Below are 23,296 nucleotides of genomic sequence, written 5' to 3' on the forward strand. Positions count from 1 at the left end.
GAAAGTTATCAGTGGAGTGCAGATAACTGCCCATTTCCCCAAGTAAGGCATATATTAGTACATTAAACTTGAATCACGTCACCGAAACTGCACAAATATTGTGATTGTGTACATTCTCAAAAGTTATTCCCAGGATTTTTCATGTCCAGCTAATTTGAATAACACTAAATGCCTTTCCTAGGAAGAGTATTGTTAATTTGCCTATTGTGTATTTCTGGTATTTTTTCTGACATTAAGTGCAATGCCTGATGTTAGGAGATACAATGCTTCCAAAGTACTATTAAGTCCACTTCCCTTTTTCTCTTAAAATCAATGCCCTTTACACTGACACGTCATGGTTTCTGTGCTTGGTTTCAGGTTTGCTTTTGATTCGTGGAATAAAACACTGTGATACATTCTGAAATTAAAATAAAATCTAAACTCGAGATTTATTTTATTTTTCCACCATTTTTTGTATTTTACCTGCTAAACACTGAGGGTTACATTTATAAAATAAAGCAGGATTTATCAATTCATAAAGACTAATCTGAAGATATTCAAACACAAATGGAACAAAATGTCTTTTCAACATTTAGGTTTGAGGTTTAACATGCAGGAAAGCAATAATGGCAAATTGTCAATTTCACCTGTGTTAAACATTATGCGGTGCTATCTAGGATAAACGTGGTCTGCAAATTGGTAACAACTTGGTAAATCATTTATGTAGAAAAGATAAAGTCTGAGTTATATGTAGGGGATGCAGCTGCATTTTCATTCAATTGAATGCAGCCCTCCCTCTGTCAAAAAAGTTTTTTCCCTTGAGATCATGTTCCTGGTACAGTGGTGACAAAGCTGCTAATAAAGCCTCACTGAGAAAGTCTGTTCTGCAGTAGTCTCTTTGATGTAAATGCACACTTCTCTCACAACTCACCCGAGGTGTGACTAGAAGGAAGGAGAGAAGATCACGGCTGCGAGAAACAGCCTTACCCCCTTGGCTCTGTCTACTCTTCACACTTCATTTAGTCATTTAGTCTTTCATGTTCATGGGAACGGTCTCTTCCAGACAGAGAAAGACACTTTCCCTCCTACCAAGTACACCAGACTCACTCTTGCTTCTGAAGTCACTAAGGACAAATGGATGTTTTAAAATGTATTTGATACACAGACGATGAATTTTTTTGACTGGTTAAGATTGTTTCTGAGTGCATTCTGGACTGTTTTCTTTTTATAACAGGTCTGCTCTTTAAGCATGAAACATTCTAACTTATTCTAAATAATTATTTGATCCCCTGCTGATTTTTGTAAATTTACGCTCTGACAAAGAAATGAACAGTCTAAAGGTTATTTTAACAGCGAGAGACAGAATATAAATAAATATAAAAAAAATAACATTAAAGATAAGTTACAAAATTCAATTTGTATTTCATCGAGTGAAATAAATATTTAATCCCGTACCAACCAGCAAGACGTCCGACTCCAATAGGCCCAAATAAGTCCTGTCCCTTTAGGAAAGTACTCCTAATATCAACTCATTATGTGTACAAAAGACACCTGTCACAGAATCAACCTCTTTCATTCAAACCTATCCACCACCATGGGCAAGACCAGAGAGCTGTCAAAGGACATTAGGGACAAGATTGTAGACAAGGCTAAAATGAGATACAAGATCATCAGATTGTTGTCTTGGCCGTATGTTTTGAGTCAATGACATGCTGAAAGACCCATCCACAACCCCTCTTCAGTGTTCTGGCTGAGGCCAGGAGGTTCTCATCCAAGATTTTACAGTGCATAGCCCTGTTCAATATAGTGAAGTCTTCCTGTATCACTAGCAGAGAAACAGCCCCTAAGCAGAATGCTTCCTCCTACATGTTTGGAAGCTAAATGCCGCAAATGTAAATGGAAGTGGGGATGGTGTTCTTGGGGTCAAATTCTGCATTTCTATGCCTCCAAACAAGGCGAGTCGAGTTGATGCGAAAGAGCTACATTTTGGTCTCATCTGGCCACATCACATTCTTCCAAGCTTTCTCTGAATCGTTCATTGTTCTTTGGCAAACTTCAGACGGGCCTGTTCATGTGCATTCTTAAGCAGATGGACCTTGGTGTTCTACCAAAGGTTTTCTTGGTCACTGTGGTCTCAGCTCCCTTTAGATCATCAACAAGCTCCTCCCGTGTAATTCTGCGTTGATCCCTCACTTTTCTCTGAATCATCCTTGCCCCATGAGGTGAGATTTGGTTCATCAATTGGTTTATCTTCTATTTCTTCCATTCTAGTATTATCGTGCCAACAGTGGTCTCTTTCTCACCAAGCTTCTTACTGATGGCCTTGTAGCCCATTCCAGCTTTGTGCAGGTCTACAATCAGCTCTTCACAGCTCTCTAGTCTCTAGGTTGATTTTGTGACTTGTCTTTAATACACATAATGAGTTGATATTAAAAGTACTTTCTTAAAGGGACAGGACTAATTTCTGTGTGTGGGATTTAGAATTCTTGCTGTGTGGTACGGGATCAAATACTTGTTTCAATCAAATACAAATTAATTTATATTTATTCATTTAATATTTATATTTATAAATAAATGAATATGTTTTTGATATTTTTTCTCTCTTTGTTAAAATAAACCTACCATAAAAATGCCAAAATAAGTTCGAGATCAAACCATTGTAATTGTGTGCTTGTGTTGTCTGACCAACCAGGCTTCACACAATGTTAATGTTTTGATAACTCTTTTTTTTTATTTAAACTTTTATCGTAAAACTCTTACCAATTGTTTTATAGGAAATAATCTATTTCTATTGAACACTGAATAGTTGCATATAAACTTTCATATTGAAACACAGTTCTTCCTCATTTATGAGAAGTTCATAAATTTTTGTCTAAAAATAAAATAGCAAACCTTGACACCAATGTAAATGTAAAACATTATTGATGCAACATCCATTTAAACTTGTACTTGTTTTGAGCAAAATGAACAAAAATACTTTTCTATTACTATTACTAATTTTAGTAAAAAATTCCTATTACATTTTCTTGCTGCTTTTTTATTGTTACTTTTATTCAATATAAAATCTGATTTCTGCTTATTCATTTCCTTTATGCAACATTCACATGAATTTATGTGAGCAGTATGGGATCGTGTAAAACCGATTGGATGTATTTAAAAAAAATCTATAGGACATTACATGTGGAAAAATAGTTTGATGTCACAAAACAACATATGTGTTATTCCTGTTAAGTTTTGTTTATTGTTTCTGAAAGTATATAAAGCTTTATGGAATCTGGTCCTCCACCAGTTGAGTGATTTTTACCTCATGGGTGCACTAAATTATCTCTAATTTATTGGAAATACTTCCCCTTCTCTTTATTAAAATACTTGACTTCAACAAAATGAATTTACAAAAGGGAAAAAAACACATTGCACACCAAAACATACAAATAATTCCTGTAAACACAGTGTGATTGTCTATTATTTATTTTTACATGCAGCAGCCCATTTTATGTCATTCTTGTTAAGAATCGCACAAGAATAACTTCTTAAGAATCTCTCATGCATTAATAAAAGGGACATTTTGACTGCAGTGTACTGTGAAATGTGCTGTACGGTGTGAGAACACATCTCGTGCTAATAAAGGACAGGTCACAGTCACAGCCATTTCAAGAAGTGTACATGAGAAGAATTGCAGTTTCATATCTCAGTCAAATATGCTTAAAAAAACTCAAACTGGTTTGTTCCAAAAATATTACTCGCACAGTCATGTGGGAAAACATGATCACGTTTAGTCTGTGGGATTTTTCTGAAAGGTGAAGGTACATTTCACTATATTGTGCCTTAGAATTTTCAGGTTGAACACACGTGATATTTTGACGTATGATCACATTTACAACAATCACCACATGGCTTATACAGCATGTGAAAAATGTACATGTGAAAAATGTGTGAAATGTCAAAGCATCAAAAAATTCACATGTAAATGAAGTGACATATTCCACCCAACCAACCCCATGTGAACTTTTGTGGGTTTTCTACAGGGGAAGTAACATAATATTTTGGACTTTTTATCTCTGTGGTACAAAATGTTAATTTGTTCTGCAGTGTTTATTTTCGTTTCTACTACTATCAAAATAATCACACATCAGTAATTGTAGCACAATTTATAGCAGGAATTGTGGATGACCTCGCTGTACAAAGTCTGAATCATGAGATGATCATGAATCGGGTTTTTTTTTAATTAAGTCTGGCACAAAGTCTTTTTTTTTCCTCGCACTGCTATAAAGAGTCAAGAGCACGTAAAGAACCTTTTGTCTGTTACTTGTGAATTCTGCAGCATTATTATTATAGGTCAAATCTTTTGTAAAATACCCAAAGTTTCAGGACTTGGCACTGGGGTCAAGGAAAACCATCACTTCTGCCTGGATCTCCTCTGGGAAAATCACCCTACTGGGCACAATAGATTCTTATCATGATTTTACTGAGAACCAGTTCCTTCCTCTTCTCCTCTTCCTCCTTTCCCACATTGTGCTATGGATGGTGTTGTTTAAGTAAAGACAGCTGATTCCAGCTAGCCAGCTGTTTAGTAATACACTGTTTCGGGAATGAGTAAGGGGATTTTACCGGGTGATACCTTTGATTTTTGTGCCTGTAAATAAATAAATAAATATTCAGATTCTCAGTGATTCAGCCAGCGGTTTTGTAATGATAATTTTCCGACTGTGATTAGCATCCTGTTTGGATCCAGTTTGCTTATCTCCTGCTTCCTGTTTATTAATACTGTCATCACTTATTTCCAACACACTGATCATTCCATGACAAAGTCACATGACTTCTGCTGCGTAAATGTTTTGATAAAACAGTTTTGATTTATCCATTAAGTCAAATCGATTTACTATTTTTTTATCGATGAGGGAAGACAAGAGCTTGTCATATTCATGATGCTTTGACTGATTACCATCTGTTTAATTCCCTCTTGTCGTATTTCGCCAACACTGTCTTTGTAAGAAAGATGGGTGAGAGACAGGAGGTGCTGTACTGTGTGACTCTTTCCCTTCCCCCGCTTGGGAAAGAACAGTTCTTTAGGTCTCCTGTGTCTAGTGGAGAGAGAGGAGGTAGACAGGTGCTCAGTCAGGTCTGCTATAGTCATCTGTGTTAATACTCTCGGTCACGCCAGTTCCCGAACCGCTCTTTCCCACGCTGCTGGGGGTCAAGAGTGGAGCATGATACCGGATGTTGGGCTTCAATAAACCCTTGTCCCAAACCATGGACCCCCAGGTAACATCCAAACTGCAGTCTTCACACCATTCTCCATTACTGGTGTCACTAGCACAATGTCCAAAAGTCTGAGATCACTAGGAGCATGCTTCTTGCATTTCCCCTTCTAATTTCGAATTGTTCGAAGGCAATGAATGGTGTACAACTCTGAATATTGAATATTTAAGATGTTTATTTATTTTTCTATTTTTAGTTTATGGTCAATAAGTGAATAGCTGGAAAAGACAATTCAAACAACTTCCCAACATAAAAGAGGATCCAGTAAACACCAAAATGTGACTAATTCCCTCCTTACGTAAACACTCCTGTATCCAGACCTTTAAAGACCAAAACAACGTTTCACTATGACCTCTTTGTGCCTAACGCCAGGATGTGGCAAAACATAGTGAACGTCATCATGATCAAGCACGTGTGTGTGTGTGTGTGTGTGTGTGTGTGTGTGTGTGTGTGTGTGTGTGTGTGTGTGTGTGTTTGTGTGTCCATATCCATGTGTTGTACACACAAAGTCCCACAGACTGAGAGAGGAAACGCCAGCCCATAACTCTTTACCTGCCATCCTAACATGGTGGAGGGCACAGCAAGGCAACAGGAAGCTCAACACGGCATTAAAGTCTCCTTGCACACGTTGATTTACAACCTCATCCATCCTAACCAAGGCTTCAGTCAGATCTGTAGAAAGCAGTGAGACGAGGTGTGGAGGGGGATTCTGCTTTCTCGGCCTTTCAGCACAGCAGTTTTTGTTTTTCTTTATGTGATTGAGGAGTTACTGCTATTGTTTCCTTAGGACTGAAGGGTATAGACAAGATGCATCATCTGTAAATCAGGAGATAACGGGAAACTATGAGAAAAACAATATAACTGAAACATTGGCCATGTTTTGGGACTGGCACAAGAGGTTTCTGTAGCTAGAATTATGTTGTGGTGGCATGATAATAAATGTTCATGACCTTAGAAATATTACACATTTAGGAAAAATGTGTTCTCAGGATATTTTGGGTTTTCTTTTGTATAATTAAGAGTTCTGGCACTACTTTACTGTAAGATCCATAAATTAGCAATGGTGATGCTTTCATAATGATGATTTTAACACATGCAATAGTTCTTTAGTGTATCAGGAAATTAAAAAGTGTTTACAGTGTGGTCAAAAGAATTTAAACCTTGAGAGTGTTTCTGTTTTGCTTTCTGTTAATAAGTTTATAACATTTAATTATTGTTGTTACTGACTATGCATGTATTATGTTTATACTTTATTATTTCCTGATGAGGTAACGATTAGTGCATGTGTTAATGCATCATTATGAAAGTGAAAGTTACTTTCTAGACCTCATGTTATTGTTTTAATTGCTGTTGCATCTCTTCCAAAAAAAAAAAAAGACTTCCTATAGAGTTCTCCATCGAATACTTTCAGGGTTCTTCCAGAGACAAACGAATCCATGCTGCAGGGTGCGAGATGGATCCTTTTTTCTCTTGGAGCATTGAAGTAATGAAGTCATTTTCACTTGTATTGAGATTACTATCTCAAAGCAAAGTGGCTTGTTAACCTCTTCAGGCTTTAGAGTTTCCTTTTTAACAATAGTAGGAAATTCGCAGTCTGTACAGTCTGTTATGTTTACCTTTTCCTTTAAAACTCACATGAGACAAAACAGAGTGTAACAGTTATGCATACCTCAGCGATGTGAGAGGAAAGTAAGTGTGCCACTGATTACGGTGGAAAAAAAAACACACTTTGTTTTCTTTTGAAATTAGTTGTGTTGACTCGTTACCTCATATGGTTTTTTGTCGATGTCTGTTTTGCTACTGCTCGGGCTATCGCAGCCTTTTCCCTCCCCCACATCCCTTTTCCTCCCTGCACATCCCCTCCGCTAAACCACTCAGTTAGACCTATATTTGTGTTGGTCACTTCCTAGTTGTTCTGACCTTTGACACACGGGGTAACAGCAGCTGAGGAGTAAAGAGTGGTGTCAGAACCTGACCTCTGAAGCCCTGCAAATTCTACAGCATCTAAGAATCCACTTTCTAATCCTTATCAACCACAACTTCTGTCTGAGACTAAAAAAACACATGTGAAACAGGGTGCGATATGAAGACCTCTAATTTTGTACATGCTACTTGCCATGTGCAGTGTGTGTATGTGGGGGGGGACATGTGTGCCGAGTTTGAGGGTGGCCAGGAAAATGCTTCCTTTCCTCGAAAAAAAAAGAATGGGGTCTGAGGAGTGATGAGTGTACCAGAATAAGGTTCACTTCCCTTCCCAGGCAGGACCTATAAATATGCTGAAAACAGGAAGCTAACAGGAAAAGAACTGTGGGCAAACTTTAGTGATAGATACACACACTAGCCCACCATCACATGTGTAACCCCAAGACCCACCAGCATACAAATAGGTGCTGGCAAAAATCAAGACTTTTCTTTTAAACTTCTATTCATACCTTTGCCTTTTTACAAAACAGTTAAACCTGAATTTTATTAATATTGCAGCTGATTTCCTGTAAATGCTTCGAACAAGGCTAATGATATCATTTTGAACTTTGAGCATGCATGTAGCATTATTAAAAGAGTGCTGTACGTGAAGATCAGGGTGTTTAAGACAATAATTATCAGATATAGGAGCAGTTAAGCAAGCACATACACATAATCTAGATTTTGTTTTGGATTTTTGCCAATTAAAAGCGTTTTAAATTCTATTAGACAGGCACGGTGAAACGTGCGTTATGTCATACCCTTCTCGTTACTATTACTTCACTGGGTGACAGTGCCAACAGAGTTATCACCATATCCATATGTAGCGCAATCAGCCATGCACTCAGTTAACACTTATTTCTACCTGCATGAACTCTGAGAGAAACAAAATACATTTTTACCTCTGTGCTTCTGAATAGAAAGATAGCAAAATATTCCACAGAAAAATGTACTTGTTTTAGCATGTACTGTAAGGGCCATTTATTTCCATTGACAGGTGTATTATGGGCCAAAGTTTACCTAGTGACAAGTAGCTATTTCAACGGGTTTGAATAAAATTTTTTATCTAAGCCCCCAAAACATAGTGATTGTATTACACTTCTTGTAAATTCAAAGAAGCTTTGACTTTCCAAATGTGATGCCTTAAATGTAGCTTTATATACCTTTATATAACTTAAATGGCTGCTTTTTGAGATATTGATTTGGTATGGCTGCTTTGTGGCTGTGTTATGAATGAGTTTTGTGTTACTCTACAGTAGATGTTTACTGTATTTAAATATTGGAAACTACAAAACTTGACCAGAGAACAGCCTGGGGGAATTGCATACCTGTACTTTCAGGTTGAACCTGTATATACTGAAAAATGCTGTAGCAGATATTCTTTAATTGGATTCATGAATATTTGATTCCTTGACTTCCTTGTTAATACTTTTGCATGTTACAAAAATGTTTTTTATTACAAATTTTTATTTATGAGCTGACTTCCTTATGTTGGTGTATAGTTAATAAATGAATATTAGCATAAAACAATAAACATTTTATAAAACATTAATAAAATATATTTGCATTTTCATTTCAGCAAAGTAATTCAAATCATCGTCCAAATCCTTGATTGGTTTTTAATTCAGCCTAGGTAGAGTGTGTGTGTTTTGTGGGTGTGGCTCCAGACTTGGCCTGATCACAATACAAACATTATTGCTCATGTGCTCAGGAATCAGACAATGAAGACACCATATTAAGTCACCACTGGCACATAAACAGAGCAGTTACAGATAGACAGATAGATCAAGAACATTTACAGAACTTTGACCTAGATTTGGAAGCAAAAGTCTAAACTCCATTGGGAAGTATCAAGTGCTGGTTATATCCACTAGCAGAGATTAGTGATTGCTTTACATTGCAATACAAAAATAATTCATCAAACAGCCTAAGTGATAACAACTGTATGTCGTTTAACTATTCAAGGCCACATATCATATTTATCATGTTCATGTTTTTGTCTGCTTGGCAGGAACATACAAATTTGTGTATCTTGTATTAGAGCAGTTAAAGTTTGGTACTTTGAGTACAATTCTCTCATACTGACCACTCAGTGATGGATGAAGTACACAAAGCATGTACTTGAATAAAGGTAGCGAGTATAGTACAGTATGGTAAAATAGATACAGTAAAAGTTCAAAGTATTTGCCTTTAAATGTACTTAAGTATCCAAGAACTATGATTTATTATGGCTATAATAACTTATCATTTTTATCATAAGATTCTTGCTTATTAAACTCAGCTGACATGAAAAGACTCTAATATTACTCTTAAAAAAATATATTTTAATAGAATAATATTAATAAGTTAAACACTGATTGATATCTATTAATTTATCCTGACCCTAAAATCTTCTTATAAACTACAAAACAATGGTGCAAATAAGGCGACGATGTTGTGGCAAGTTAGAGTCAGGAGTTTCTTCCATCATTTTTTCCTCTCAGAATGTTCTGTTTGCTGTTAAACTGATGCTAAATTGTATATTCATGCTAAGTAGATACCACCAACCAGCATTGGTCGTTCTACAGTAGCTTGAATGAGGCCCTGGGTGAACCATGCCATGACCCAAAGTCTCCCCCATTGATTAGTTTCAGCTTTGAAAAGCTCCTCTTTTCTTCTCTCACTGGATGAGTAAGACGTTTTCTCAGATCAGTCCACAAATTTGGATACATTTCTGAGAGCTCCATTTCATGTAGAAACATCAGCCTTAATGCATTTATTGCACAATTTAAGTCCCATGTCATTGTTTTTTTGGATAGGAATTCCTGAGGGTTTTGACCTTATTTTGTAATTCATAATTTGAATTGATTCAGTTCTCCCTACTGACGTGACATAAGTCCAGGTTTTGTCAGTTCTCCCACTGGAAACTCTGAAGACTGAGCTGACATCACCCAAACCCTACTTCTCCTTTTTGAGTGTATAAGTGAGGGAAATTCTGCGGGCGATAAGTGCACACTCTGAGTCCCAACCAGGTTTATTGACATTGACATGATATAATTAAAGCGACCGTGCAAATAAGCGGTAAAATATATATATATTTTTTTTTCCCATGGATGCCCCATGCTGTCCCCCATTGGATGTTCAACATTGCACCTAGTGCCAAAGAACTCTCTGAAGATTTGAGAATTAGAATTGTTTGTTTTCCACAAAGATGGCCTTGGCTATAAGAAGATAACACCCTTAAAACGAGTTACAGTCCAGTAGCCAGGGTAATAAAGAGGTTTTCCAAGACGGGTTCCACTCGGAACAGGTTTTTCAAGAGTCGATCAAAAAAGTTGACACCTGCTTGTCATCAGAACGCCGCACACTAAAGCAAGTTGGTTTGCATAGCTGTCATCCCAGAAGGAAGCCTCTTCTGAAGCTGGCTCAGAATAAAGCCCGCAAACAGTTTGCTGAAGACAACCTGCCCAAGAATAAGATTTACTGGAACCATGTCCTGTGGTCTGATGAGAACTCGATAAACTTGTTTTGCTCAGATGGTGTCCAGCATGTGTGGCAACCAGAGGTGGCAAAGGTACACACATCCTAGTAGAGATACAGATAGTCATGTTTTAAAAGACTCTGGTAGACATTGAAGTACTCACTACACTTTTTTTACTCAAGTTAAAGTAAAGAAGTCTGGGTTCTGGCATGTACTTAAGTCCAAATTAGCCCTTTCTACTACCTGTTTTAGTGTCATGCTGGTATCTGGACCTCACATCATATTAATATTAGGGCTGTCAATCGATTAAAATATTTAATCACAATTAATCGCATGATTGTTACTTGTGATGTTAACTTGTAATTAATCACAACTTTTAGTAACCTGATTCTGTACTTTTTTGTGCAATATATGGCAAATTTTGGTGCTGATTTGAGACTTGGCGCATCAGTAAAACAAATGTTTACTGATTAAAAATGTAGTTTTGTATTTACGTCATGAATATGTGTTACGTTGAAGGTTTTAATTTCGCCTCTTTTTTTTAATAATAATGTTTAATCACGTGTTAATAAAATTAGTGCCGTTAAAATTAATTTGCCTTAATGCGTTATTAACACGTTAATTATGACAGCCCTAATTAATAGTTAATAATTAATATAATAATACAAAACAAACTAAAAATTGTGTTACCTAATTCATGTATCCAGGCTGAACAACCACCATATAGAACACAAAATGAAAAGATGATGACAATCAGGAATGTCTCTGTTTTCAGTCATGTTTACATCGCTGACTCCCACTGTCTTATCCACATTAGCCCCATACTTCTTGTTGGCCTTGCTAATTGTAAGCTTTGTAGCCTGCATCCCTAGTGTGTCAAAGCCAGGAAATGATACGCCAGTGGTAAATTAAAAAGGCTGTGCAATGACACGAAATAGGTTGATGGGCTGAAAACGGGCCGCCTTAAGAGAAAATATCAACATGTCACCAAATAGATTAAAACTAAAGTAACAAGCCTGGTTTGAAAACGTAAGAAGTAGAAATTACAGATATTTGTGTAAAGATTTTAAAAAGTGAAAAAGTAAAAGTAAAGTAAAAAGTGAAAAGTTGTCTGAAAAATAAATAGCGAAGTACTGATACCAGAAAAATCTACTTAACTCAGTAACGAAGCATTTGTACTTCATTACTTCCCACCTCTGGTGGCGACGCCCTGGTAAGGAGTACCAAGAAAATTGTGTCTTGCCTACAGTCAAACATGGTGGTAGTAGCATCATGGTCTGTGGCTGCATGAGTGATTTTGGTTAATGGGGAGCTGCGGTTTCTTGAGGGAAACATGTATTCCAACATGTACTGTGACATTAAACTGGGCCGAACGGCAGTTTTCCAACATTAAAACATCCACCCAAACACCCCACCAAGATGACAACTTGCTAAAGGTGAAGGTGATGGAGTGGCTAGATATGTGTCCACACCTGAACCCTGTTGAGCACCTGTGGGGCATTCTCAAGTGGAAGGTGAAGCGCCATGTGTCTAACTCCATGATGTCATGAAGAAGATCCCAGCAACAAGCTGTGCAGCTCTGGTGAATTCCATGCCCAGGTGGATAAAGGCAGTGCTTGATAACAATGGTGCTCACACAAAATATTGATACTTTGGACACAGTTTTACATATTCACTTATGGTGTACTCACTTTTGTTGCCAGCAATTTTTAAAATAATGGCTGTATTTTAAGTGATATAATGAAATGATATACTGAAATGATTGCTGAAATGTGACGGCTGTACTTAATTCTGTTACATACAAGAAGCTTTTTCAATGCATAATACATTTGTGAAAGGGATTGTTTAGAGGTGCTGCTGCATATGGACACAGAAATTATTGTTGGCAGCTTCCTTGTTTTGGCAGCTTCTTTCTCTCTCAGGTCATACAGGCTTCGAACCAGACATGGTCTGATCAGAGAGGTGGAGTTTTGAATCCAGCAAAGATAAAGTGATGACAGGTGTGTCTTTTATCTGTGTGGCCTTTTGTTACTCTTTTTCCTCTTTTCTTTTCCGTGTAACACATGCAGTTCTTCTGAATTTAGTCACGCTTTGACTTTCCAATCATTATGCATCAAATACTGCTTTATCGTGATTGTTATGTAATGAATGTTGATCATGTTTAATGCCGTTGGCCTTGAATAGTGCAGCAACGACAGCGTCATTCGGCCGTGCTGTGAATTTATTACTGCAGTCACAAACCTGAATATATATATATATTCTTTTAACCATAAATAGGAAAGAATGGTTAAATAATTCATAGTGTTAAAGAGACATCCAAATGATCATCAAGGTCACGTATACGTATTTTGTCAGTAGATGATAAACTAAACAAAAGTGGAACCATTAGGTTGGTAAACCATTAACACATGACACATTTCCTTTATTTGTTTTGCCTTTAAAGATCATGTGCATGAAACAGTACAGGATTTCTCAAATTTGAATCAGAAATCAGAAATCAGTTTTTTCTATAAAACAGCTCTGGCAATCATCCTAGCTGGTTTATATTAATGATTGTGTTTTAATCATTTCCATAATAATATGTTATGTGTCTCTATTAATATTACATCATCTAAAGTAATACCGCTTCATCTGTATATGGAATATAAATTCAGATTAAGTGTTATGTAATGAAAAATGTTATGTAAAATGTATTTGATATGGTAATAGGATTTGATATGGTAATTGGATTTCTGGAAGGAAATGTATATATCACATTTATAGAAGAAGTATCGCGTGTCAGTTTATTTGTAACAGACAGTAAGTTTTTGTTTTGACTTAAAAGAGTTGTCAGGACATTGGTGATAACAGGAAGTAGTGTGCATCTGGGACATCCCTCCATCTTGAATATAATAAAAAATAAACAAAAGGCTCAACCTGGCACTAATAACTACATTAAAATATATTTTTCACATTTAAACAATGTCTGTGTTACAAGAAGAATAATGGGGCGATAATGGCTCCATCATTGCATATACCATTTCCATCAACAGTATGCCCTTCCATGTTTTATTATTTGCCTTTTCCTTTAAACACAACTAATAATATAGTACACTATTTCTGTAGGATTTGATTATTGATTGACTTTGTACTGAAATTCTCTGGTAAAACTTTCTTTCGGCTTCTCCCATTAGGGGTCGCCACAGCGGATCATCCGCATGTTTGATTTGGCACATGTTTTTAAGCTGGATGCCCTTCCTAACGCAACCCTCCCCATTTATCCGGGCTTCTGACCGGCAGTAAGAACGCACTGGCTTGTGCAACCCTAATGGCTGGGGTTGGTTACGTGGCCAGGGATCGAACCCGGGCCGCAGCGGTGAGAGCGCTGCATCCTAACCACTAGACCACCAAATTCTCTGGTAAATAACAGTAATTCCTTTGTTTTATGCTTCAAAGATTTTTCCGAACGGCTCATTTTTTTCTCACCTTCTTAAAAACAAGACTTTTCCAAAGGGTTGGTTTTAGACCTTGATTTGTTTTCTAGTGTCTTTGAACATGGAAGGGCAGCATAGAGAGCTGATGCAGAGTTATCAGGCAGAGGAAGCCATTGAAACCTTAATTCTTTTCTGAGCCCTGTTTTCTGAGCTCCTCACACAGTAAACAGTAAATATGCACCTGTTTCAACTGCATGCTTTGGCTTCTCTCTGCTGTGTATATACACTCGCATCCTGTTTTTTAGCCTGGCTAGAACGATCTGAATAAATACCTTCCTGCTCCTGTATGGCCTCCTTTGCCGCTGACTCAGGAGCACAGAGTGATAAGATGTAATGAAAGATTTAGCTGACAGAGTGAGAGCAGATGATAGTGAAAGGCTGGTGTGTGTAAGGTGTGTGTTCTTCTCCACCTGGCAACCAAAGGCCACTTGACTGTGAAGTGTGTAGTAAATTATTAAATGCTCCTCTTTCCCCTGTCTGAAAGGTTTTAATTTCCACCAGTGGCAGGATTATGATGATAAACAGCACAAAAATAGCACAAATTAGCACAAAGTGCAATGGACTTGTCCTCAACAAGTCCATTGCACTCATCCTCAAATTTGACAGTTAGGTGAAATATCCACATGAAAAACACAGAGATATCACACACATAAATCTCTAAATCCAGTTCAGTAATCAAGTAACTATACCTAATTACTATACTTAAGTAATGTTCTGGACATATTTAATTATAAATTACTTGTGCATTATTGAAACTGAATGCCTCACTTCCTTCTTAAGGTAAATACATATAATACATTTACCTTTAAAAGTAAAGTACATGCACCTTTCTTGGTCAAAAATACATACTAAAAGCAATAGTACAGTATAGTCCCGTTTATTCTGAGAGTCAAATTGAATTCAGTACAGAACGTCCTAAAAAGGAAAATAGGTCCTATTGACTAGATATGAATACTGGAAGAGGTTTAAATAGGAAACTGAAAGCAACTGTGTGTGTGTGTGTGTGTGTGTGTGTGTGTGTGTGTGTGTGTGTGTGTGTGTGTGTGTGTGTGTGTGTGTGTGTGTGTGTGTGTGTGTGTGTGTGTAACAGGAAAGACCAGAAACGTCTTATCTTTACATAATCTATAATGTACCCTTTGTTCCACTTTCTTTGTTTTCACTCTATGTCAAGGGTGCAATGCAACCATAATATACTCTGTGTGGACAGCATGCAAACCAGCATTGGTAAGCATTACTACATACAAAATGCACAATTTCATTATTATTTCAGAGCTGTTTGTACTAAAGCGCAATCACAGCCACTCCTCGTCCATAGTGCAGCCAACATCAGCAACCAGGTGAACAGAAGGTGCAAGATTATTTGCATAAGCCAGGAGTTTTATTTGAGCAAGAGAAGACTGAAAAGAGAGGAGGAAGTATTTCAATAAGTTTACATAGGCCAAAAAATCCAGTGTTAAATAAAAATAAACTGTAAGAATCCAAAGAATCGACTATTGTCATAAACGTGTTTCAACTTGTAATTGAGAAAAGACCTGGGTTAGATCAGGGTTTTGTCGTACTGCTGTGGCACATGCAGGTTACATAGAAGAACACATTAAAGCAGGGGTCTCCAATCTTTTCCAGAAAGGGCCAGTGTGGGTGCAGGTTTTCATTCCAACCAATCAATGGTCACACCTCATAGTCATTGAAAATGAAGATCATTAGATTTGAACAGGTAGAATTTGGTGTGGACTTGCTTGGTTGGAATAAAAACCTGCACCCACACTGGCCCTTTCTGGAAAAGATTGGAGACCCCTGCATTAAAGTAATATCTAATTTTACTAAAGGACATATTCTTTATTATTTCTCACTCCTTTTAAATAGATGTAGGTGATAATGGCTGGTGGAAGAGATTCACCTATGTTGTACATCAGAGGTGGCTTTGATAGGGCAGAGGACAGATGTGTCCACAAACCAATGTGGGAGGCCACCCTCCCCCTATTTAAGCCTTCAACAGGAGGATGAGGAGATACTATAATGGTAAAGGCTTATGAGTGGCAGATGATATCAGTCCAAATACATCAATAGCTCAGCAAGAATGAACAAGACTGTGTGTACCCAGTAGTTCCACCTAAAACACTCAGACATTTCAAATGCTTGAGCAAAAAGTGCTATAACATTTCTGTGAAGTGGATGTGGGCTGCTCTGTGTTTGTGACTGTATACAGTAATGGATTGACGCTAAAGCTTCAGGGAATTTGCTGTTTAAGAGTTTTATCAATTAAGCCCTGTTTGAGAAGTCTTCTTCATGGCTCAGTAGGTGGTCATCTAGTTGTTAGTGAACTCTAATCCAACCCACGTCATTAAGTTTCTTCAATATGTCAAACAACAGGAATAGTTCAGAAGTTGAGTCATTGAGAATGATTACACATCAGAATTCCACATTTTCAGTGCTTCACCTCCCACACTAACACAACTCGCTTTTGTTTACTATATCCCTGTCTTGTTTTTTTTAAAGATAAAAAGCATACCTAAGCCCTAAGGAGTGTGAACTGAGCAAGCATTCGTTATCCTCTTCCATAAAACCGAGCAAGACACAACAGGCAGGTATAGATTTTATGATTTATTTTAAGAAAAAAAAAAAAATATATATATATATATATATATATTTGACTTTGTGATAATAGGCACATAACAGTGTCATATATACAATTCTTTTCATAAATACAAATTATTTACAAATTAAATAGTAAGAACATCTTATTGTTCTGTACAACACTGCATTGTTAAATTAGGAATTATATGAATATAACAAATAAAAGTTGTCTATTTGGTATACAGTGAAAAAATATAATAAAAAACTCTATTGTAGTCTTTTTTTTTAAAAGACTCTGACACAGAACTTCAAAAAAACAGGAACAATATCAATAATTGTGATTCTATTGGCTGGAAAGGTTCTTGAAAGTCATTGGGAATGTCAGAAATAGCTGATTGTAGACAGCTGTAGGATCAAGTTATACAGTATAAAACAAAATAACCATTAAACCCTGACTGCTGAGGAATACTACTTTGCATACAGAAAATATATGTCTAGCTTTCTTTTACAAGTTCTATATAAAGTTGCAAATCAGTTCCAGTGTTTCAAATTAGCACTCATCATTCGGGCACAATAAGATTGTGCACTTAATGTTTTTATTTTTTTTACTTTGCTTTCACAATATCCATTACCATTATGGACATTGTGGAAGTTGTTGTCTAACAAATCCCGCTTACACACTATTTTAGATCATTTCCCATGACCAGTGTTCACCATGCCTGCAGCAGCACCTGCCCTTTGTTCGATTTGATTACCTATCAGACAGATCCTCGTTCTGTACGTTCCACGTCGTATTCCATGGTCAGGCTTTTGAGCTACATTGGCTTTATTTAGCTTTGATTGACTAGATGCAAGGCCTCGTTTGGTATAAAGTGCGCTCTTCTTGATTGAGATGCACCTTTTTTTCCACTGAAAGGCATCTGGAGCGAAAAGGCCCCTCCTTTTTTGTGATTATGCGTCCTTTGATTCATTTCCGTTGTTCCATAGAGTTCATTTTTCTTTTGTTAAAAAAAGTATGGATATATGTATATATTTTTTCATTTGTATTGGATATATTAAAAAAAAGTAAATTGTAGTGCAAATTATGCAATTTAAACCCCCCCGCCCAAAAAAAGCTCTTCTGCTTCTCTTGCTTTGTCTGTGCAACATTGTTCACAGCAAAAAGTAGTTCTTTCATATGAGCAGCATTTATAAATATTAAATATGTCAATATAATATTCTATATATATATATATATATATATATATGTAAACATGTTCAGGCAAAGCCTGGTGATGATTGAGGTCCTCCAGATATGCTCCAGACAATACTGTTAAACCTGAAAGAGGGAGAGAGAGAGAAAGAGAGAGAGAGAGTTAACTCAAGCTCTTAAAACAGATAAGATGAAAAAGCAAATCGCTGTAAAATATATTCTTCAGGAATAATACTTACCTCAGTAGCAAAAACACGTGGTTCTATTTGTTCAGGAATGATGTATACAGGATGATAAAAGTCTTCTTTAGGAAAGCTCAAATGGGGAACTAATATAGAAGACTCTGAGTTTTTCCTGAAAAAAAGATAGGAAAAGATTAGGCCATGTTCAGATTTGCCCAGTTATACAAGCTGAGAGATAACACCAAAATAAAGGAGAAAACACTTACAGGTCTAACTTGTCCTTTGTATTTTTTTCATCTTTGGCCAGATTGTAGTCAAACATATTTTGCTTGTTGTTGGCTTTGTCATTACAAAGTGTATCCATGATGCCGGAGTTGAGCGCCGCATCCTTGTTGGATACCTTGAATGGACCACCAGGGATGAGGAAAGCTTCTTTTTCTTTGTAGCTGGGTTGAACATTAGAGATCACAGAGTTGCGATTGTTGATGGTCTCCAGGTTGTTGCGCACAGAGGAGAACATAGATTGGTTGCCCCGTCTCATCTGCCTGAGGAGGATGATGGCAGCAAACAGCACCAGCGCCAGCGTGAGGAGGCACAGAGTAAAGGAGATGGCTGGGCCTTCTGGGAAACTTGCTACAGCTGGAGGCTTGGTGGGTATCTGGCTCATCTGGCAGTAAGTGCCCATGAATCCTGGAGGGCACTGGCACACAGGCCCAGTAAAGTGAGTGAAGCATGTGCCACCATTTTTGCAGGGCAGGAGGCTGCAAGCATCAGCACGCACGCTGCAATCCTTGCCTGTGAAGCCCAATGTGCACTTGCATGTGTAGTCGTTAATGCCATCTACACAGGTGCCTGCGTTACGACATGGATTCCGGGCGCACTCATCAATGTTGGTCTCACAACGCAGTCCTTTGAAGCCAGGGCGGCATCGGCACGATAGGCTGTGACCCAGGTCTAGACATTGGCCTCCTTTAATAAAAGAAAGGGGGTTAACACTGACACACACCTCTATTTTCTGTAAATCCAATCTTAGACTTAAAATGAAGCAATAATTGTAGACAGATTGTATGGACTATTTCCAGGGAATATTTAAAGCAGACTCAAACATTTTTAGTAGGACACATGGGAATATGTCTTACATTTTTTCGCAATAAATATCTTGCGCTGCTTCAGCATAACAGGTCTATTTTCCGCACTATATCAGCATGTGAGACAAACTGGCGTCTCTCCTATCCTGTTCAAGCAGCAATCTTGATTAGGCTGGCAGTCATGCTAAAATGGATGCATCTTAAGCTACACACATAGTGTGCTGCCACTCAGGCAGAATATGTTGACAACTAAGAAATGCCAGAGCAGCATAATTGCTTGAATTATTTTACCGATAAGAGGTTCATAGAAACGCGGTTTTGTTTTTGTGTTTTGTTAAAAGCTACTATGCTTACCATTGGCACAGGGGTCACTGCTGCAGCGGTCAATTTTCTTCTCACAGTTGGAACCCATGTAACCGGCAGGGCATCGGCAGGAATAACTTCCAGTTGTTGATTCCACACAGGTCCCACCGTTGAAGCATGGTTTGTCTGCACACGTCATAGCGCTCTCCTCACAATTCTTTCCATAGAAGCCTTGGGGGCATGTGCACGAGTAGTCGTTCACCAGATCCTAATAGCGGGAATGAAAAAATTAATGATCCAATAAAATCACAATGAAGATATGATACAGTTCTCGGCATAAATACATGTACTTACATTACAGCTGCCACCGTTCTTGCATGGATTGCTGCTGCACTCGTTGGTTTCGGTCTCGCAGTTCGTGCCACTGAAGCCAGGCTTGCAGGTGCAAGTGTAGCTCCCTTGGCCCGTGTTCGTGCATGTGGCATCATTCTTGCATGGTTTATGATTGGTGCAGAAGTTAAGGTCTTGATTGCAGAATAGGCCGCCCCAGCCTTCCTTGCAGTTGCACTGAAACGGCTGGCTGCAAGTCCCATGCAAGCAGCCAGGGTGCCTCTGGCACTCGTCGCAGAGGGGGCCCTGCCACCCGAGGCGACACTTGCACTCACCAGGGGTCTCACAATAACCGTGCTTGTCACTGCAGCCAGGCGAGCAGATGGCTGTTAGAAAGAGAGACAGAGAAAAGAAGAACATTTTAATGAGGATAACACACACACACACACACACACACACACACACACACACACACACACACTCTCCTTCTTTTACCTACTGGTGGACACGTCAAGTATTTGTTAAAAACTTAACTATGCCGCTGGGCCTCAAACAAAAGAAACACATGCTGTATTTTTTACCCAATGCAGATCATATTGCCACCTTAAACAATAATCCTTAGTATTAACTATAACATTAACTATATTCCTCCAAAGCTTTCAGATCTTTACTTTGATAATTTTTGTTTGAAAAGATATTTCAGTTATGTGTGTATTCTAAACAGATAGGGAGAATCTGGAGCAGAGATCCACCTTCTTTTTGGTAAACAAGGATCGTTGCGCAAAAAGCAGAAGACAGGATACTTACGCTCGTCGCAGTAAACGCCTTTCCATCCCGATAAGCATGCTTTCTGCCCGGACGAGTCGCATGTGAAGTGGCCGAATGTGTCGTCCCGCGGGCGGCAGAAGTCTGAGCAGCTCTCGCCGTAGTAAAACTCATCGCACATGACATGGTACGAACAGTGCAGTTCACTCTGATCCCCCAGGAGCTCGTCCTGCTTCGAGTTCTCGCCCACTGTTAGGCTGCTCTTAGTTGCCAGAAATCTAATCCGGTTTTCTTGGTTTTCTAAAAACGCAACAGACCAAGCGAGTGGTTATTTTTTTTTTTCCGTTCAGCCGAAAGTGATGTTTTAATGCACGAGTGAAGACCAAAGTAGAGTACATCGGGTTTTTACCTGTGGACTGGTTGGACAGGGATTCTGCATTCCACGCTTCAATGATCAACGAAAATGTTCCCTACGAGAAAAGAACACGAGAAGTTCATAAACACATTGCATGCAAAAAAAAACAAACAATAATTATTTATTATTAAAATCCATGCATAATGCATAAAGGAAAAAAAAGATGACGCACAGGCAAGTTGTAGTTGTGTAAAGTTAAGAAACTCACCGGCCATTTGAAATTAAAATGCACTTTAATGGGCGCGCTCTTGGCAATGGAGCTTGGATCGGCGCTGAAGATGTCCGTGTGTCCGTTGCCGTATGAACACGGAGGCTTAGCCAGGATCACGTCCTGCGAGTGTGAGAGACACACGCGGAAGAAGATCTGGCACTTCGGCGAGTCCTTGCACTCACCGCCGGGATTGGTGAACGAGTGCACTTTCAACTCGAACACACCGGATGAGTCGACCTTAGGGAAACAGGGCGCATCGGGATAAGCAAACGCGCTCGCGCGTCAAACGCACAAGAGAGCAACATTAAAACGCGCTCGTGCGTCAAAACGCGCACTTTGATCTCCAAACCAGCCAAATCAATGATTACTCACCAGCTGGGACGCGATCAAAATAAAGATGCAGGTAGGTAAAAATTTTGCCATTTTCCTCATAGTCTGCCAAAAGAGCAGACAGGAGCAGCAGGTATCCGATACAAGTTCCTGACGTCTGAGTCCCAAAGGGAAAAAAAAAAGCTTAATTGAGAAATAATTGAAAAGCAGTGATCAGTTTAGAAAGCACCTCCTATAACTATAAAAAAAGATCTGCACCTGGAGCGTGCATTTACTAAACTAACATGAGCTTCACGTTTCTTGCTCTTTGGACCTGTGTGTTTTCAGCTTCGACTGGCTAAGCCCCAGCTTTTAAAGCCGACACAGGAGGCGGGGCTTATGCAAATTAACCCTGTTCTTTGAAGTACTTGTTGTGGTCAGGCGAGTCAATAATTAATAATAATAATAATAATAATAATAATAATAATAATAATAATAGTAGTAGTAGTAATAGTAGTTTTGATTAGATCAATTAAACAAAATGCTACTCCACGTGACCTCATATCGCCTTTTTTAATAAGTGAGATTCCATATTAAGGATTAATAGTTGATTACTGGTGTTTTTCTCAGAGAAATAAGAGAAACAATTAGAAATGCTTTCCAATTGCTTTCCGTTTATTTGTTGTTGTTATTTATTAGAACGTGCATTTAGCCAGGAGTTGGAAGTGAATATTGTGTGACTCCCCCCCCCCCCCTCAGTATTTCCCCCTTTCTGCCGCGTGCCGGGTTTTTTCATATGCATGTTGGCCTCTTGTCAGTTCTTTTTTTTTTCCTTAGGGAGATCTGCAAACGCTTTTCACACTCGGCCTGTTTTTTTTCATTCAGCTCTACGTGTGTCATTGTTCAGACGCGTGTGAGTCGTTAAAGCAGCGCGCCGCTCATTGCGCTTATTGCGCCCTTCAGATCCGGGGGCTTCTTTTGTTCTTCGGGCTTCACGCGTGGGCTTCAGGGGGCTGAAAATTACACATAATTGCTTTTGTGAATTGTGTGTTGTGGGCATGCGCGCGCGCCTGAGTGTGTGTGTGTGTGTGTGTGTGTGTGTGTGTGTGTGTGTGTGTGTGTGTGTGTGTGTAGGGGAAAACTGTACTGACCACAGCTGTATGCTAAAAAGCAGCACCTGGTGAGACAGAGACCCCCCCCTTCTCAAACACACACACACACACACACACACACACACACACACACACACACACACACACACACACACAAACACAAGCGCACGCGCGCCACGGCGTCACAAATTCACCCGTAATGAACACCTTCGACTCAATTAGTCCCAGAGAGCCAATAATGCGTGATGTGAAAATAAGCTCTAGTGGGATTCATGAAGCCACTTCTCACCGCCTGAGGTTGACCTAAAGAGCTTTCTTCAAGAGCCATCATTTGCAGAAATAACCAGCATCTGAGCAAGTTGGAATGAGTCTCGCGCTCCTTCTGACTGTCTTGTGCTGTGAGTGGTGTGTGTGTGTGTGTGTGTGTGTGTGTGTGTGTGTGTGTGTGTGTGTGTGTGTGTGTGTGTGTGTGTGTGTGTGTGTGTGTGTGTGTGTGTGTGTGTAAATGAGTGTGCCAGCCATATGCCCCGCTCACCGTCCGTTGCTCTCGATTATAGTGCGCACACGCCAGGTAAACGGACACGTGTTGCAAACATCCAAAAGAAAAATGTTTGCCCCCAATATACAATCAGAATCACCTTTATTACTAAGTATTATGGGTTTTATGTACAAGGAATTTGTC

General features: G+C 38.6%; 1 protein-coding gene across 1 annotated transcript; it reads right to left on the reverse strand.

Annotated features, from left to right (window-relative positions):
* Window positions 1–17,693: 17,693 nt before the first annotated feature.
* On the reverse strand, window positions 17,694–21,858 carry dlc (deltaC). The gene is made up of 9 exons (XM_083549503.1): window positions 21,566–21,858; window positions 21,191–21,430; window positions 20,977–21,037; window positions 20,610–20,867; window positions 19,827–20,188; window positions 19,524–19,740; window positions 18,348–19,050; window positions 18,139–18,253; window positions 17,694–18,025 (listed from the first exon to the last, which is right to left on the reverse strand). Exons 1-9 carry the CDS (start codon window positions 21,623–21,625, stop codon window positions 18,020–18,022), a joined length of 2,022 nt encoding a protein of 673 aa, XP_083405629.1. The 5' UTR covers window positions 21,626–21,858; the 3' UTR covers window positions 17,694–18,019.
* Window positions 21,859–23,296: the final 1,438 nt, after the last annotated feature.

Source organism: Silurus aristotelis (genome assembly GCF_946808225.1).
Source record: "Silurus aristotelis genome assembly, chromosome: 8".
Taxonomy (NCBI): domain Eukaryota; kingdom Metazoa; phylum Chordata; class Actinopteri; order Siluriformes; family Siluridae; genus Silurus; species Silurus aristotelis.